Source organism: Cariama cristata, unplaced genomic scaffold (genome assembly GCF_000690535.1).
Source record: "Cariama cristata isolate BGI_N322 unplaced genomic scaffold, ASM69053v1 scaffold20630, whole genome shotgun sequence".
NCBI classification, from domain to species: Eukaryota; Metazoa; Chordata; class Aves; order Cariamiformes; family Cariamidae; genus Cariama; species Cariama cristata.
Genome location: NW_009593215.1, coordinates 1 through 16777, shown reverse-complemented (window position 1 = coordinate 16777; position 16777 = coordinate 1). Strand labels below are relative to the sequence as shown.

At 40.0% G+C, this 16777-nt stretch overlaps 1 protein-coding gene across 1 annotated transcript; it reads right to left on the bottom strand.

The window, feature by feature from the left end:
- Positions 1-2431: 2431 nt before the first annotated feature.
- On the bottom strand, positions 2432-14210 carry DMC1 (DNA meiotic recombinase 1). Its single transcript, XM_009709608.1, has 13 exons — positions 14154-14210; positions 13517-13561; positions 9864-10010; positions 9483-9565; positions 8818-8870; positions 7878-7919; positions 6601-6673; positions 5890-5981; positions 4970-5043; positions 4757-4871; positions 3847-3907; positions 3197-3313; positions 2432-2501 (listed from the first exon to the last, which is right to left on the bottom strand). The coding sequence occupies exons 1-13, from the start codon at positions 14208-14210 to the stop codon at positions 2432-2434; spliced, it is 1029 nt and encodes a 342-aa protein (XP_009707910.1).
- Between the last annotated feature and the right edge of the window lie 2567 nt (positions 14211-16777).

Here is a 16777-nt window from a genome sequence, read left to right as displayed (position 1 = left end):
CCGGCCCTTGGGCCTCCGTGGCGGTTCCACGAGATCCGACCGGCTCCGTGGGGCTGGGGTTTTTCCTCCTCTTTTTTCCCTGTCAGATTACTAGGGGGATCTTGGCGCGGCGCTGGGGCAGCAGCGGGAGTCAGCAGCCATGATGTTTCCTTTCGCCGGAGTGCCAGCAGGCCGGGAGAAAATGCTATAGCGGGCCCCAGCGTGGGTTGTGCCGGTAACCGCTGGTCACACACTCCCCCTCCGCAGCCGCAGGAGGTTCAGGGCAACCTTTCCAGAAAGTAAACGAATTCACCTGTTTGCCCACTGTGGCATTATTGCAAGCGATCAAAGAAATTACTTGAAGTATTGAAAGGACCCTGGGCACAGCACAGACACCATGTTTATGACCTGCTAGCGTTTGACTCCCCAAATCAAGCAGAGACTCCTAGCTGACCGATAAAGTAAGCCATGAGGCAATTAGGTGGCGTAGGCCGTAAGTTCTTTTTGTGCTGTGCTTATGCTTCTAGCACCTACCAACAAGTAGCCAGTTGGTCCGTCCTGGCACAAGAAGCTGTGTCTGATGGGGGACCTGTGTACAGCAGCCAAACCGCACCGTGGCCCAAACCGCAGTCGCGCTATCAGTCGTGCTGATTATCAAAAATCAGCTACATTGACAGAAAAGAAAGTGAGTCCCCTTTACTTTCAGACCCTTGAAACAAATATCTTAGCCTGGAATGAGACACGAATGGTTTACTGTCATAGTTTTACTTCTTGTATGTATGTGCGGCATATGTGAGAAAGCAAAAAGCAATCTTGGTGCTTAAAATAAAATATTGGAAGAAACTTGGGCATTTCTAAGTGGGTGGGAAAGAGTCAAGTGACACCATAAGCTCTCGGTGACACTCAGTACTCGGCCATGAGGTCTGAATGCCTGGTGTGGGAAAGCCTGGCACATGCAAAGAACTAGATGTCACATTAAATGACAACAGCTCATCCATTCCTGGCTCGCTTAGATCAGCCAGCTTCCCTGCCTTTGTCTCTCTAGAGTTCTCTCCACTGTGAAAAAGAGTGCTTTACCTCAGGAAAAATAATTCAAGATCTGTTAAGAAACCACTGAAGGAAGGCGAACCCTCTAGCTCTGTCACAAGGTAAACCCTGGCTACAGTGTCAGGCTTTTCTTGGATGAATTTCTGGTCATCCCTGCCTTTTTACTTCATGTTTCCTTACTTGCATTAGTTAACCTAAATGAAAAAATTCTTGTATCAGTGAGGACAAGCTCTATAACCAGACACCAAAGTTAGACCCATTCTAATAAGCATTTTTATATAAGAGGACAAAGTAAGGTCTTCCCTTAAAGCGTCTAATATATAAAATGTTGAGTTCATTTCAAAACAAGCAATTCCATGAGTGTTGGAAGTAATGCAAACTGATTTGGTATTTTGTCCCCCGATCCCCCCATTTCTCTCTTTACTCCCAGCTTCTTCTTTTGCCCCCCGTGACGTACATCTCTGGCTAGTCCGGAGCTATGCTGGTGCTGGCTGGCCAGACAGCGCGCTCCCTCAGCAAAGCTGAGTCAGAAGTGCTGTTCCCTCAGTGTAAGTACCAGTGTCAGCCTCTCTCCCCTATCTCGCTACTGGTTTTGTTTTCTTCTGCTTATCAATAATAATATTATTTAATAATAATCTTGTATTAGGAGACTGACAAGGCAATTATATGAAGTTTGTTTCTTTAGAGAACTAGACAAAAGGTTTTAAAATGTTGGGTTGCATCCAATTTATTTCTCTCATGAAAGATCAGTGAGATTATTGAGAGCAGTGTCTGATTCAAAACACCCAAACATAAGCAGAGTGCTGTTCTAATTCATAATCTTTATTTTGAACTTTAATAGGAACAGTTTTAAAACATTCTTTCCAAAAAGTAGAAAATGCTAAATAAAAATACAAAAATTATCTAGTCAAGATAAAAATGCCTAAAAACAGATTTTTAAAGTAACTTGTTCCTCTGCGGTACATGAGAGTCCATCAAGTTCTTGGCTGTTGCTCCTGCCACTGCCTTTTCCATTTATATATGTCAATTTTATAACTGAGCTTATTCCAATTCTGTTCTGTTTCACACTATTAAATTCTACCACATAGACTCTTTTTTAGTTTCTTTCAAAGAGAGTATATTAATCTCATGTGAAAGGACAGCTTTGATTTTCACAAAATACAGGAAAAGGATTCTTTGAATCATTCACAAGCTTATTTCTTAAATCTTTATCTGCTGGAAGTTCAACTGAAAAACAAAGACTAAACGAACCAAATTCTACTGAGATCAGTAAAACTGAACTGTACAGAGTTCATCCCAGTGTTCTCCCAAAATATCTCAAATGGTTCCCAAAAGATAGAAATGCAGCCAGGCAGTCGGTGACCTTGCGCAAATCTTCATCCCAACTGCCCAGGTGGTTTTCAGCCTATTCTTTGGCATCCCCAATCCCTCCAGCAGTTATTGCAAATGTGGCTTCGTTTTCAGGCATCTCAGGGCTGGGAAAAAAAGAAACAAGAAACGTGTGGGTTTTCCCATGTTAAATGCAGTTGTGAAACAGTCCCCAAAATGTTGTAAGTGTAAGCAACCTGGAATACTGCAACGCCTTTATACCTATGTGCAAACTGTAGAACATGATCAGTATTATCAAGATCAGAAAATGTGAAATCCACATCTGGGAAGATGACAATTCCAAGATGGAATGGAGAAGGTGCAGGAGTAGGAAAGGTTCTGTTTGTGCGAACTCTCATTTCCATTTCTTAGTTCCTGACCAGAAACACCGGTCTCTCCAGGCAGTTCCACTAGTACGATTTTTAATGACTTGTGTCTGCCACAGCTTACCAGGTAAAGTGATACTAATTATGTCAGCAAAACTTAGTAAGTTAACAGCTCTGGAATTTTCCTGCCAAGGGACCACCAGTCTTACCAAACTATTTGATGGTCTTCTTTAAGAGATGAGCATCTATTAGGATTTATGACGAAAGATTACGTAATTTAATGTATGCAATAAGACAACATTAAGTCTGTTAATTAGTTTGTCCTTTCAGATTTTCTCTCAACTTACCATCCAGAAACGCGGTTAGTTGGAAACCATGAATTGGCTGTCAAGCTATTCAGTTTCAGTACCATGAACTTTGTCACCTTACAGTTGCTCGTAACACAGCTTCCTTCCTGCGAAGGAAAGGTGATTTACCTGTCGTATATCTTTGCAATACGCAGCTCCCCTCTCCCTTTCCTCAGACTAATCCTGGTAGTCGAAGCATGAGCAAGGATGTGGCCCCCAATGGGCTTTTTTGGATCCGCCTGAAAGCTAAATTAGCAAGAAAATGGTGATGATTCACTGTGCAAATTCCATAGGTTAATGCTGTGATTAACTGTCGGACAAGGCATACTGAACTCAGTAATGAATAGTAACTAGGTAAATATATCAAAAAAAGGACTTTAACAGATTTGCCTCAAGATAGGATGTTCAGATGTTCAATACTGGCATAAGTTTCCTCTCATTAAATTCAAGAGGCTCAAGAAATACACACCTTAAACTTCATATATAAGGAAATGGGGTGCTTTTTCAACACTTTTTATGGCTTATTCTCTTTGTTGAAGTCACGGTGAAAGAAGCTATCATGCCAGGCGGCAGATAAACGTCCAAAAACTCATGAAAACTGAGAGGAACCTGTAGGTGTCATCCGTGAATGATTCAGCATACCAGAGGGACTATTGACACACCTGAACCTTCATTTCGGTGCCTCTTGCTCCATACAATCTCAGTTCTCATTTCTGTTAAGTATGTAATTCAAAAGAGAATAATTTTTTTTTTTAAAAGAGAGAGAAAAAGTATCTTACGTCATAGTTGCTCCTGGATCAGCAGTCATCTGGTTGGTCACAAACACGGCCACGTTATATTCTGCAACAGAGCACAATGCAAAGAAGGTAGACTATATCCAATTAGAATTCCAAAATATTCTCCCATCCATGGTAAAAGCAAGGCTGCTGCTGAAGCACTTCAAATTTCAAATGAAAGTGAAGCAAATATTCTTCATGTCTGATGGCTGGAGTTAATCAGGAGGCAGCCTAAATTTGCTCCTGTGTGACTTCAGCTGTAATACTTCGGCCAAAAATGAGCGCTTTTCAGAATTCCACTGAACAAGTCTTTCTCAGTTCCCATCTTCTCCGTTGGCTCCCTGCCCTCAGCCCCCTCTCCCTCCGTTTGTGTGCTTGCCTTTTTTTTTTTTTTAATTCATGAAAAAAACATTTACTTGTTCCTCATCAACATTCTGAGACATTTGAAAGAGGAGGAACCCCATTCATCCTGTCATCATCCCTCAGAGCATTGCAAAGTACTGGGAACGTGGCAATGGACATGGCTTTTTTACATCTCTTGTGCTTCATCCTGTTTTCTATCCTTCATGTTTCGTGTGTATTTAGACTGTCGAAATGTGGGGAAGAGAATTTCTTTTACTAGATATTTGTCCAATTCTACAACCTATTCTCTCATTTAGGACTTCTCTTAACAGTATTTCTAGGAAAACTCTAAATGTTGAATAGTTCTAAAGATTCCTTAATCTATCACCTTGAAATAATGTATTATCAATTTGATCTTTTTGGTAACTGACAGAGGTATAAAGTGAGGAAAGATTCCTGGGCCAATGCCTGATTGATAATACAATTGTACTAGTAAATGGTCCTGCTACCAACAGCTACTGTTTCAATAACTCCAGTCCATGTTTTCCAAATTTTGCAATGTGTCCCTTACCTTCTGATATTTTTTGGAGCCTTGACAGCATCTGAGCGAGTTTCTGTTGTCGTTCAGCCAACTCTCCACGACCACTGAAATCCACACGGAAAAGGGCCATTATGGAGTCAATGATCTGCATTGTAATTACGCTAGATAAGTAAATATAGTGAAAGAAAATAGGAAAACTTATTCTGAAAGCAGTAAGCATATGAAAAAAATTTATTCTTGTACCAATAGCTTGAAGATACCAGCTTCCTCATGGAACTTGGCTGCTACATAGTCAAGCAGTTCCATCTGATGTTCACCTGGTGGGAAGTACAGTTGCCAAGTGAAATTAGGACCAGGAAGAGCTCTGAAGGAACAAAAGCCTGAATTTTAAAATTCTACTTTAAATGGCTGCACTGTTTATATTTTCACTGCCAGCAGTTTTAAATCCAGTGCCCAATACCAGGCTACCCCTACAATACCCAACAGTGCCTGTGCTTCTGCAAGTTCCAGTTTCCACTTGCCCAGCTAACAAAACTTCTCTGTGAAAAGCTTCACGACAAAACTGTACACAAAGACAACTTTTTTGTTGTATTAAGAACTAAAAAGCGATATAAACATTTGAATTTAATGTTGAATTAAACTACACACAGAAATTGTATTAATCGTATTATTCATGTTCATATTGTACTCTCAAAGTCCCATTTAAAACTTCCTTGAATTTTTAATCCAGTGTTTTGTGACAAAGTGTGTTGGAGCTGTCCCCTCAAGTTTCATTCACAAGATCATAGAGGCTTTCTCAACAGCATTTATAGAATTAGCTTGCATTCAGGCAATCATGGTTACATTAATTGATGCTTCTCTTACTAAGATGCTACGCTGACACTCGTCATATACATGGCAGAGTTCACTTAATGTTGTGGCAAACTGCAAAACTGTATTGTTTATGTAGTGCAGCTGAGCTGGAGTACTTACACTGGCCAAGTCTGCTCAGTGTACAACACCAGAAACAGAAAATGGAAGCAACCTTACAACTTCTTTTGTAAGCGGCAAAACATCCTTTATGATCCTGAGTGGGCAATCTTAGTTAATAAACTAGGAACTATTAAAACAGGAACCTTAGAGAAAAAACATAGATATCATGCCAGTTGCAATAATGGTCTTACTAGTATATGCACGTGCGTACAGCACATTGTCAAGTACTGCATCATGGTCAACATTGAAGCGATCAGCAATGTCACGAAGACGGTCTGGTCGGCTGACATTAGTCAAAGTTAAGGATCTCTCTTTGTACAAACCATGCTCTGAAAATAAAACTCCGTTCCAAAATAGAACTATGGGGGGGGGGGAAAGAATAGTGTTTATTTTGATCCTAGAGAAGACTGACTTTTTCTCTTCACACCGTCCCACATACCCTAAAGATAGTTTAGGGCTCAGAATGATGATTTTTTTGTGTTTAGGGTTTGAGGTGGGGGGTGTTGACATCTGGATATCTGTGCTCTAGGAATTTAGCTGTAAGCAAAACCTATTTATACACAGCCTACCACAGATATGAAGTGTTAAAAATAGTGTTTAGTACTTAGATGAATTTCTCTGGAAGTAAATATAAAAGTTTCTATCGCCTGTAGGAGGCATATTAGATCTCAAAAAAACAGTTAAAATCCATGTCCTAATTCTAATTTTTCCAGGTTGGATTACATCAAATGACAGAGAACAAAGTCATTGCCTAGTGGGCCACTACACACTGTGCTCCCCAGGCTTTCTGTTTCAGTCACAATGTTTTGCAGGTATGAAGCTGTCTGGAGCCTCCTACTTGCTTATAACAAAATGTCTTCCCAGTTCATCGCACCTGTAGCTTTTAACAGTCCAAAAGATACAAAGTGTGTTCAGTGTCAATGAAGATAATCTTTCCACCTGTGTAGCCATTTGGTCCTGGAAGCTGAGCTGTCACTACAGTGAATCATAGAAAATCAAAATGAAAAAGCAGGAAAAGAATTTTCTTACTCCCTCCTCTGTTATTATTTTTTAATGAAACAGGACTGCTTACCCATATCACAAAGAACCACCAGTTTTAATCAATGTGGAAATGAGGAGTATCTCAAGTCTTAGTGCCATCTTGAGAAGAAACTCAAGCGACATTTCTTGATTGGAGATCAGATGAGACTTAATTAATGGTGTCAAAATTGTGTTTTACTCAGTACCATCACTAAATCTGTATATTTTATGTTGAAAAGTTCTTACACACAAAGCATCCTCTTAATCCTCTGCCAAAATTAATGGTATTGATTTAGTAGGGTTTTTTTTCCTAGCTGTAACTCATATGATCAAAAATTCTCCGGATAGGAATTTTTTCTGATACCTGAATAGTTACTGATAGTGGGTTTAGTCTCTTTGGAGTGAATAAGCTAAAATACTCCATTCAGTTGTAATCATTCATGCAAAAGGGTATGACTCTGCTGACCATTAGGCTGTACTAAATGGAAGAGGCCTTATTTTTCCAGAAGATGCCATAATTTCCTTTATAATGTAGGGTTCATTTAAGGGAATGTTTGCCTACCCCATGTCTGGTAACTATACTCCAGCAGCATTAATAGTTATATTAGTTATTATTTATTCCTATTTACACATTGAGAGATATCGCTGGGAAATCAGAGTCCTGCTGTATTTGGCATTGCCTGAATACAGTGACTGCCAAAGTCTTTGTTTAGCCAGTTACTGTCAGCCGGTAGTATCCTTTCAGTGCCCTTTCAGAATGTCATAGTCAGCAAAACCTCTTGAAACCAGGAAATTAAAAGAGTTGCAGAGAAAAAAATTTTGCCGTTGCCCTTTTCTGAGCAATGCCCGTGTCCACCTGTAACCCATATTTGTGCTCTGCTTTTCCAGATGATGTGTTTCTCTGGTTTCTCCAAGACAGTCTATTATCTGCTCTCTCCTTACGGCAAAACTTACATTGATGTGAGCAGTATTAAAAAGTAATCATGTGTATGAGTTCTCTACTCAAACACAATTAATGGAGGTAAGAGTCACCAAGGTCTGTCTCACTGTCTTTCTAGAGAGAAAAGATTCTGACTTGTCTCTCTGTGTTTAATTCTGATATAGTTGTAAGGAATGGATTCACCAAGAAACAGCATGCTCTTTTACGGATGACACCTACCACAAAGGGTGTGAGATAGCTGGGTTTTGCCTGTCCGGAACTCTGTTAAATAAAGAAAAAGAAAAAAAAAAAAAGTCAGGGTTTCTTTTTCTGAGTTTGCCTGATTCAGGAGTTACTGCAGTTAGAAACACTCTTACTTACAAAATTCACCTGTATCTCTACCTTTTAAAATCATTTAACCCCAATTCATAAATCATATTCTGTGCAGTAGAAATACATTACATGAAAAGCAAAATCTGAAATGCTTTAATTTGATCATGCTTGACTGCTAAGATTTATTCTTTTCCGTGTAGAAGTTAAAACCACATGGCATCTGTGGAAAATCATTGGGGGGGCGGGGAAGAAATGGTTGATTCCACTGACTTGGCCCAGTTTCAGTAAAATGATCCTTGATGAGCTTATGAGTTTATTAATCTCATTATATCAAATCATGTTAGTCTCCAGTTTATCTTTTCTAAAGGGAAGAGTACTCTGTTTTATGAACTTCTATTGTTGAAGTGTTAACCACTAACTGATCAAATTTACTATAATAGTAGCTTAATTGTAATTTCAAAATCTTATATGAAATGCAATGTATCTTAAATGTGCATAAATAAAACAGCTTTTGTGGTAGTTTTGTTACAGGAAAAGAACACGGATTGCATCAGGGAAATCTTTCCTATATGACACGTTAGTAATAGTGTTAATAATGCTATGTTGTACTGAATTAGCATGCCCCAAGTCTCATGATTACTCAGCTCAAACTTCATCTGCAAGCAGACGAAGAGGAAAAATGGGAAAAACACTAAGAGAAGTGGATTCTTTCTTCATACACTCATGCAAGTACTCATCTTTATGACTACAGTTTGATAAGTTTGATAGATATAATCCAGCTTGATGTAAAATCTAAACCAAGTTGCAATTCTTTGTTCAGTAATACTTATTAATGTGGTTTTCTCACCTCCAAATGCCTCAGTGATTGCCATGCTTTCAATCCCACCACCCAGAAGTTTACTGGAGAAAGGGAGAGGATTATAGTATAGTTAAACCCACAAAATCACAAGAGGAAAGTAAAAGAGAGAAATTTTTGGTACTTTAAGAAAAGATATTTCTGCTCTAAAGCCCCTCATTTGATGCATTAAGTGTAGGGCACTAAATAATCACTGATTCATAAAAAATTAACTCTATCTTAACCTCCCTTTCTGGGCGCAAGAGAAAGATCTATAGAAATTATTACTGGAGCGAAAGAAGAGAGAAAATACCTTTGAAAAGATAACATTCCATAAAAATATCTCAGGGGAGGTCTTGAAGACTTATAATTTTGACCAGAGACCTGCAGGTGGTTTTGACTAGGTGAAAAAATGATGATACGTTCAGGATTTCTGGATGCAAACTCTGTTTATTGACAATGATTGTACAATGTCCAGCTTCCCCTCAGAAAAGGAGCTGGTTTTGTCGCTTACTGATGCAGACATCTTTGAGCCAGCACTAACTCCAAATGCAAGGTAACCTACGTGTCCTAGCTGAATATTTATTGCTTTATATTTTTGTGTCTCATTAAAGACAATAAATATGATTATTGGAATGATTGGGGCTAAGGAAGGATTTAAGTAGAGATAAGCTTACTCAAATTCCTGGCTGCCAGTAGTAATATGAAATACCATCTTCCGTTTTTCACTGTACTCAAAGGCGGTCAGGAAGCCTGGTTCCTAAGGAAGACCAAGGAGAAGATGAGAGGTTTATTTTAGCTTGAACCTGAATGTAAAGTGCAATATCCCCCACAAATATCTTCTCTCCACCCTCGCCTCATTTACACAGGTTGGGTATGAAAAGCACCACAGCATTTGTCTGGTTGTTGTAAAGTATTATCCCTTTAGAGTAACAAGCAGAATAATTTTCAAAATGATCTTGATGATGTGGTGAAAAAAATCTAAGAGAAATGTTGCACAGCATTTTGGACAGGCCAGCAGAAGTTTAAACTGTCAGGGAGGGAAGTGATTGGCTTACAATAAGCTTGTTTGCGGCTTCTTTGATCTTGTCCACTTTGGCCTCTGAAAGCCCTTTTACATTGCACAGTGCCCGTCTTGTGGTCATCTGGATTCCTTTGATCGTGCAGATCCCAACTGACTTCAGTTTTTTAATATCGGCTACGTTCTGTGAAGAAAGTCCCCTTCTGTTAGCACTCGTGACAGTTAACAGCTAGAAGGCGAAGTAAACCTTTGAAACATACTTTATTATATGTTCATATGCGTGTATATTTTCACCAACAAACAGATTTACAGCAAACTCTTTGTTATGTAGTTTGTGACACCAACAACAGAAAATCTTGAGGAACATTGGTGTGAGGGCTCATGGTGCAGAGATCAGATCCTGGTGCTTTTGAGAGAAAGGTGTCTTGGGTGCCGTTGTACTTGTCCCTGTTCAGTGCCAGTCTCTCTAGACCCAAGCTGGTAGTAAAGAAACAGTATGGATTGTTTCAGATAGCATGAAGCCCAGTGTAGTAAACCCTATAACAATCTGTCCTTGGTCCCTTAGTGCAGATAATCTGTAAACTGGATAATCTGATCGTGGATAATTGGGAGCTGACTCACAAGGATCGTTGGAAGCTGACTCTAACTGCTGTGCTGTTTCTGCTTGTTCACAGTGTGTCCAGTTTAAAACACATGTATCCTCCAGATCTGACTGACATTTTGGACTGGAATGAACTCCTAGAGTTTTTCCTAAATTGGGTATAGCATGACTTCAGTCAGTGCCCTGCTGACACATTTTGCCTCCTCTTACCTCATTTTATGATTCTGACATCACGGGAAACTGAAAGGCAAGCAACAGATTACTCACAAGAAAACGCACTATGTGAAAGGTGTGGGATAATACTTCAATTTACCATTTTCAGCCAAGATTTTTCTTTGAAAAAAACTCTGAACTGGATGTATCATCTATTTACCTAGACCGTGTGGGTGCATAGGACATAAGAAGGGAGGGGAGTTATGCAAGAAATTAGTCATGTTCATTTGCTGAACTGGATGTATCATCTATTTACCTAGAGCGTGTGGGTGCATAGGACATAAGAACGGAGGGGAGTTATGCAAGAAATTAGTAATGTTCATTTGGAAGCTTATTTCTCATCCTGTGATGTGTTTGTTCACAGAATCACAGAATTGATTTGGGTGGAAGAGACCTCTGGGATCATGGAGTCCAACCATTGTCCTAACACCACCATGTCAACTAGACCATGGTACTAAGTGCCACATCCAGTCTTTTCTTAAACACCCCCAGGGATGGTGACCCCACCACCTCCCTGGGCAGCCCATTCCGATGCCGAACAACCCTTTCTGTGAAGAAATGCCTCCTCATTTCTAGCCTGAACTTCCCCTGGTGCAGTTTCAGACCGTGCCCTCTTGTCCTGTCACTGGTTGCCTGGGAGAAGAGACCGACCCCCACTTCACTACACCCTCCTTTCAGGTCGTTGTAGAGGACGATCAGGTCTCCCCTCAGCCTCCTCTTCTCTAGGCTAAAGACCCCCAGCTCCCTCAGCTGCTCCCCATCAGACTTGTGCTCCAGACCCTTCACCAGCTTCGTTGCCCTTCTCTGGATTCAGTCCGGCACCTCAAGGTCTTTCTTGAAGAGCAGGGCCCAGTTGATAATTACCCAGTTGTTGATAATTACATTCAATAGGGATGGGTGAGGTAAAATCAGTCACGAATAAAAATTACTCTTCCACCCAGAAGACTATAACAATCAGCAATATAAAAAGGAGTGAGCTGTTTTATTGTGTTTTTCTATTAAGAAAACAGACTACTGCTCCAAAGATCATTTTTCTAGACCAAAACTTGAAGTACATTACCCTACTTCTGCATTTCTTCAGTGGCTCTTTCTGGTCACATCAAACTTAAGGCTGTTCTGCATTACAAGTCTCTGTGTGGTAAACCTAGTTATAGAAGTTCTTGCTCTCTCCCGCACAGATACGCCTTTCACCAACAGCCTATGTACCAACCAACTAGGATATGCGCCTCCTTAGACTAGAGTTCAACACTATGAAGTGTTCAGCAGTACTCCTGGCTTAACTACTGACATGCCTGCCCCCTTATACCGGCTGCTTGTCCCAATCCTCAACCTTACGTTGCAGCCCCATCACAGTTGTGTGCCTCTGAGGCGGAAAAGGGAGCAGACCGAGAATTTACAAATAAAAAACCTAAACCACATTTTTTCTTGTAATAATTTTTGGACTAATTGATTCACAAATCCGGTTCACAGGGTGGCTACAAAAGCAGATGTGCCAGAAGAAGGGATAGCGTGCTCTAGGGGCAGGAACACTCAGCAAAGGCTGCGGGGTCACAGCACCTTAATTCCTACCAAGCCTCAAATCATAGCCTCGGTCATGCTAATGTGACTCTCTCTGTGGCAATGCTGTCAGATCTAGTAAATATTTCTCTCTCTACTCCTAGGAAAAAAATTCTAAACCCCCAAAACCTATTTCTTTAAGCAAATGAATTTAACAGATATGGGTCACACAAAGGTTTCAACTGGCACAGCTGAGAACAAAAACTTCCCCTGGGGTGTGGGAATAACCACTTGGAATTAAGGGAAAAAAAAAAAAAACAAGCAAGAAAAGGAGCAGGAAACCCTTATTAAGGCAGAGGAACAACCTAAGTCATTATTCTTTATATTTTCAAGATCTTTCATAGCTTAGTATCACTCTCTGCATACCATGCCTCATTGAATATTGACAGACTAGTACAGCTCCCTTCCAGCTCATGAGGTCAGCCTTTTTGGTCAACTTGTTAAATTTTTAACACAAGAATTTATGAATTTTTCCTATGTTGCCCCACAGTTAGAGCTCCCAACCTCATGATCCTTCTTCAGAACTCTCTTTAAAACTCTCAGTGAATTACCAATAAAAAAAAGTTGACAACAATTACACTGCTGACATGCTAAGCCCAGTAACTATAGTGCTGACTAATGCTATTTCATTGTGTCTGTGTCCTCCCCATCTGTATCTGTCTATAGTCACTTATATTAGAGTTAAATCTTACATTACTTTGGGCAAACCCAACTTTTTATTCTGTTTCTGTAACATTGAATGTCTTAGGGTTCTGATCCATGAGCTAGTCTCCTGGATAAACATATAATAATAGTAATTCAAATAAATAGGTGATGTTTATGTGATAATAACGATGATAACGATTATAGGAATTCATATTCGATGAAGAAAACTAACCACTTATTTCTCTAGCTCCTAATATTTTCCTCACTCCCACTCTACCCCCTTCACCAGCATGCTGAAAATAGTATAGCAACAATTGTCACAGAGTAATTTCACAGGCACCAAAAATGCAGGAGTAATTACAAAGATTGGCAGGAACAGGAAGTAATCTATCACACAGTTTTCAAATAAATTAGCAAGTAGTTGGTTTTTCAAGAGTGCTGGGTGCTAAATACTTTGAATATCTTGCCACTTTATTTAGGCATGTGATAGGAATGAGATTTTCTGAAAACCTGTCTTATCACCAAAGGCAAAATTTGTCTTCACATGACTGATTTAGAATTTATTGCAGGAGGAATTTCAGTTATTTGTAACAATGTGTACATGCTTTTGGAAATAACCTTACAATAGCTTTACATGGACAATTCTGTGTGGTAAAGTCATTGCTAGTACTTACAATTCCATGCTTCTGTAGCAGGTCAATATCCTGAAAAAAGGATTCCTTAAAAAAAAAAAGCAGAAAAAAATAAAAATAGATTTTGCTTTTTCTTGTAATTACATCTATCTCACTGTGTGTCTGTTTCAAATCTGTAAACATTTAAATGATTTTCCCTAATAATACGTAACTTGTTGGACTACCCAAATAAGCAAAGCCATAGAGAGCCAAGGAGGCCTACACATTTCCTATCACATTCTTCATAAAGTTTATCTTCACAGGCAAACAATCCTCCGCTGTGCTAATAAAACTTGTGTTATCATCATCTTGATTTTTTCCACCACAGTTCCTCAGTCTTTTCAGGCTCATGACTATTCCTTGGAAGCATAAAATTAACTGATAATCTCTATGCATTTAATATAGAAGTGTAAAATATAAAGAAATAATTATAATCTCATGAAAAACTCTGCATAGCTTTTGAAAGGTTAATGAAGAATACTTGAAGAGCAAGGCTGCACAGGGACTAGGGGAATGAGATTTTCTTGGTATTGGACTGGAACAAAATTGTAAGTATCATTGAACTCCCTGATGGTGTTTGGCGACCTCATAACACTATCAAAATACCTTCAAACAACATTTGTTGCACATGTAAATTTACCTCATCATCCTGGTATCCTGGTTCTTCTTGGACTACTTGATCCTCCATGGCCTTCATCGTGAAAGAGCAGGCAATGAAGTATTGATCAGCACTGGGAACTGCAAACAAAGGCAGCATTGGGGTGGCAATAAATGAGTAAATGACTGTAAAAGGACTTTTAAGAAGTCCTTGAACTACAGAACCTTCTCAGTGTGCCATCACATATGAATTTAAACTCAGATTCTGCTTCCAGCTCTTCATCATCTGACCTACGAGAACAAAAGGAGAAATTCTACTGCATTACTCTCAGATGAACCAGTTTGGCTAGAAAGGGTTTAACAGGTATCAGGAAAAGGGATTCTCACTCCCTTATGAGAATCTTGGGTCAGAGATGAGTTTGGAGGTGGGAACATTTTAAATGATTTGTCATTCGAGGAATTTATTCTGGTAAGAAAGTTAAAGGCAGTCTGTATTTTTATAACAACAGTCAGCATAGTTGCAGACAGAATGGGTAATGGAAAGGCTATGCAACATCTCAGCTTCCTTGTCTCTATGTGACAGAAAGCCCACAAAGCAATCCTATTGAGAAGGCTACAACTCCTTAGTCATATATCTTGAGAGCAGACTATAAAGCTCTATTTGTTTTCAAGTTCTTGGTGGAGTTCAGAATACCTAATAAATGCTGAAGACGTGCAAGTAACTCCTGTAAGAAGTACGCTTGCATGAAGAGAATAAAAGAAAGGTAATAAAAATCTGAGGCTTTTATTATGCAAAAATATACACAGAGAGCTTATTTCCTGTTTTTTCATGGTTAATTTGCCATGTCTGTACTCCAGTACAGCTTCACTGCCCTCTTGATGTGACTTCCTATAAGCAAGGCCTAGAACCAGAACAGGCACTTACCGATAGCATGGTTAAATAAAAGGAAAATATGAGCTCCTTAAGTTTTATGAATGCAAGAAAAATGAATACAAAGTAGTTCCTTAGAAAAATGATCTTATAACCTGCTGTATCATTTTTGTGGTTTTGTAAATGGATAGGTTGCTTCCACCTTAATTGTGAGCTTGCCTTCACTGTTCTAGGTATGGCTGATCAAATGTTTTGTAAACTACCTCATCCAGATGTGTATATATGTTTGCTTGCTCATCCTTGTTAGTAAAATCCATGAAAGGTAAGACAAGTTTGTTATGAAACTACAAGATGGGCAACATCTAACAGAGGACGGGATAATTTAGACTAAATATCTGCAAATAGCTTTTTTCAGCTTCTGAAGGGACACTTAAGGTCTACCTAATTTGCTTACAAGAATCTTGTGTATACAGAGGCTGGGAGAAGTGAGAAAGAAAATACTGTAATTTTAGAATGATCTTATTTGGTTTTGGAATGAAAATATGGTGGAGTGACTTTGTATATTATGATATATATTCCTATAAAATCAGTTGTTTCTGATAGTATCAGGATCTATTTCATTTCTATTTCAGAACTCTGACAATTATGGAGTGAGAAATCATGCCTTCACATCATGCCTAATATCAATCAGAAAAGTAATTACAGTAAAACATTAATTAAAAATACTTGAAGAGATTTTTTAAATCCCTTAGCTTCGAATAGTGAAGGAAGAAAAACAAGCAATGCAAAAGGCATTACAACAGTATTACAGGCCCCTTCTCCATTAAATACATCCTCCTGAAATGCACATAATCCTGCACTCCAAGCACAGCTGAACAGGTCATGGAATCGTTCTCCTACTCGCCATCCTTAGGCAATTGGCATCTCACAGCAGAAAAACGAGGCAGACCCAGACCTGTGCCTTCCCGCGGGCTAGGAGGGAAAACAGAGAAATTATACCACACCCTACTAAAAGCTTTAGGGATGAACAAAATCCGCCTCTTCAGTGGAGGGTCCTCCTGTTGCTGCTGTGTTGGCGCACCAAAGACCCAGGGGATTTCAGTTGCCACCACCTGCAATGAAGCTGATAAAAGGGTGAAAGTCAAAGCCAACACATCAAACCCATGAAGAAACGAAGACCTTTGTGAGGAAACAGAAACACTTTTGCGCCACCTCGGGTGCCCCAGCCCTCCTGTTAACTGCCCTGGGAGCTATTTGTTAGGGTACGTGAGCGAGACCTGCGTGCTATTATCTTTCAACAGGTGGAGATCGTCGGTGTGACAGGGGCCTGGCCCAGCACGTAGCGTTGGGTTTAATGAGCTAGGCTTGAACTGACAGAAACATGGCAGCCAACTTGACTGGAGCAGAGTTTGGGCTCCTGCGCTGGCGGCATAGGCGATCTGACCTGCCCCGAGAGCTGCCATGGTGGAATTCCACATCTATTGACTCAGAGGAAAATAAATGATTAATCATATATCAACACACGGATTTATTTGGCTTTTCCTTGCCAGCTGCCTTTTCAGGGAATGTAAATTCCTGTTCCCAAAAGGTGAGGCACTGCAGAATTTCCCCCCCCTCAAATTTCCTGTCAAAATTACACCAATAATTAAAACAGCTCAGCCTCGGACACCTCCGTGAGCGCGGGGCTGCGAGTGGTTACAGTACCCCAGCGCGTAGGGATCCGAGCGCCCTGAAGCCGCCCAGGCTGCGGTGCCCGCCCGCCGCCTCCTGAGGGAACGGGCCCGGCGCTTTTCCCG

Bases quoted from the DNA above. Each gene is read 5' to 3' on its own strand.
- DMC1 (XM_009709608.1), bottom strand. From the start codon at position 14,210: ATGAAGGCCATGGAGGATCAAGTAGTCCAAGAAGAACCAGGATACCAG. The intron at 9,566-9,863 runs GTAAGCCAATCA...GGTCTTCCTTAG, and splicing joins AAGCCGCAAACAAGCTTATT to GAACCAGGCTTCCTGACCGC. The intron at 5,044-5,889 runs GTAAGACCATTA...ACTTCCCACCAG, and splicing joins GTACGCACGTGCATATACTA to GTGAACATCAGATGGAACTG.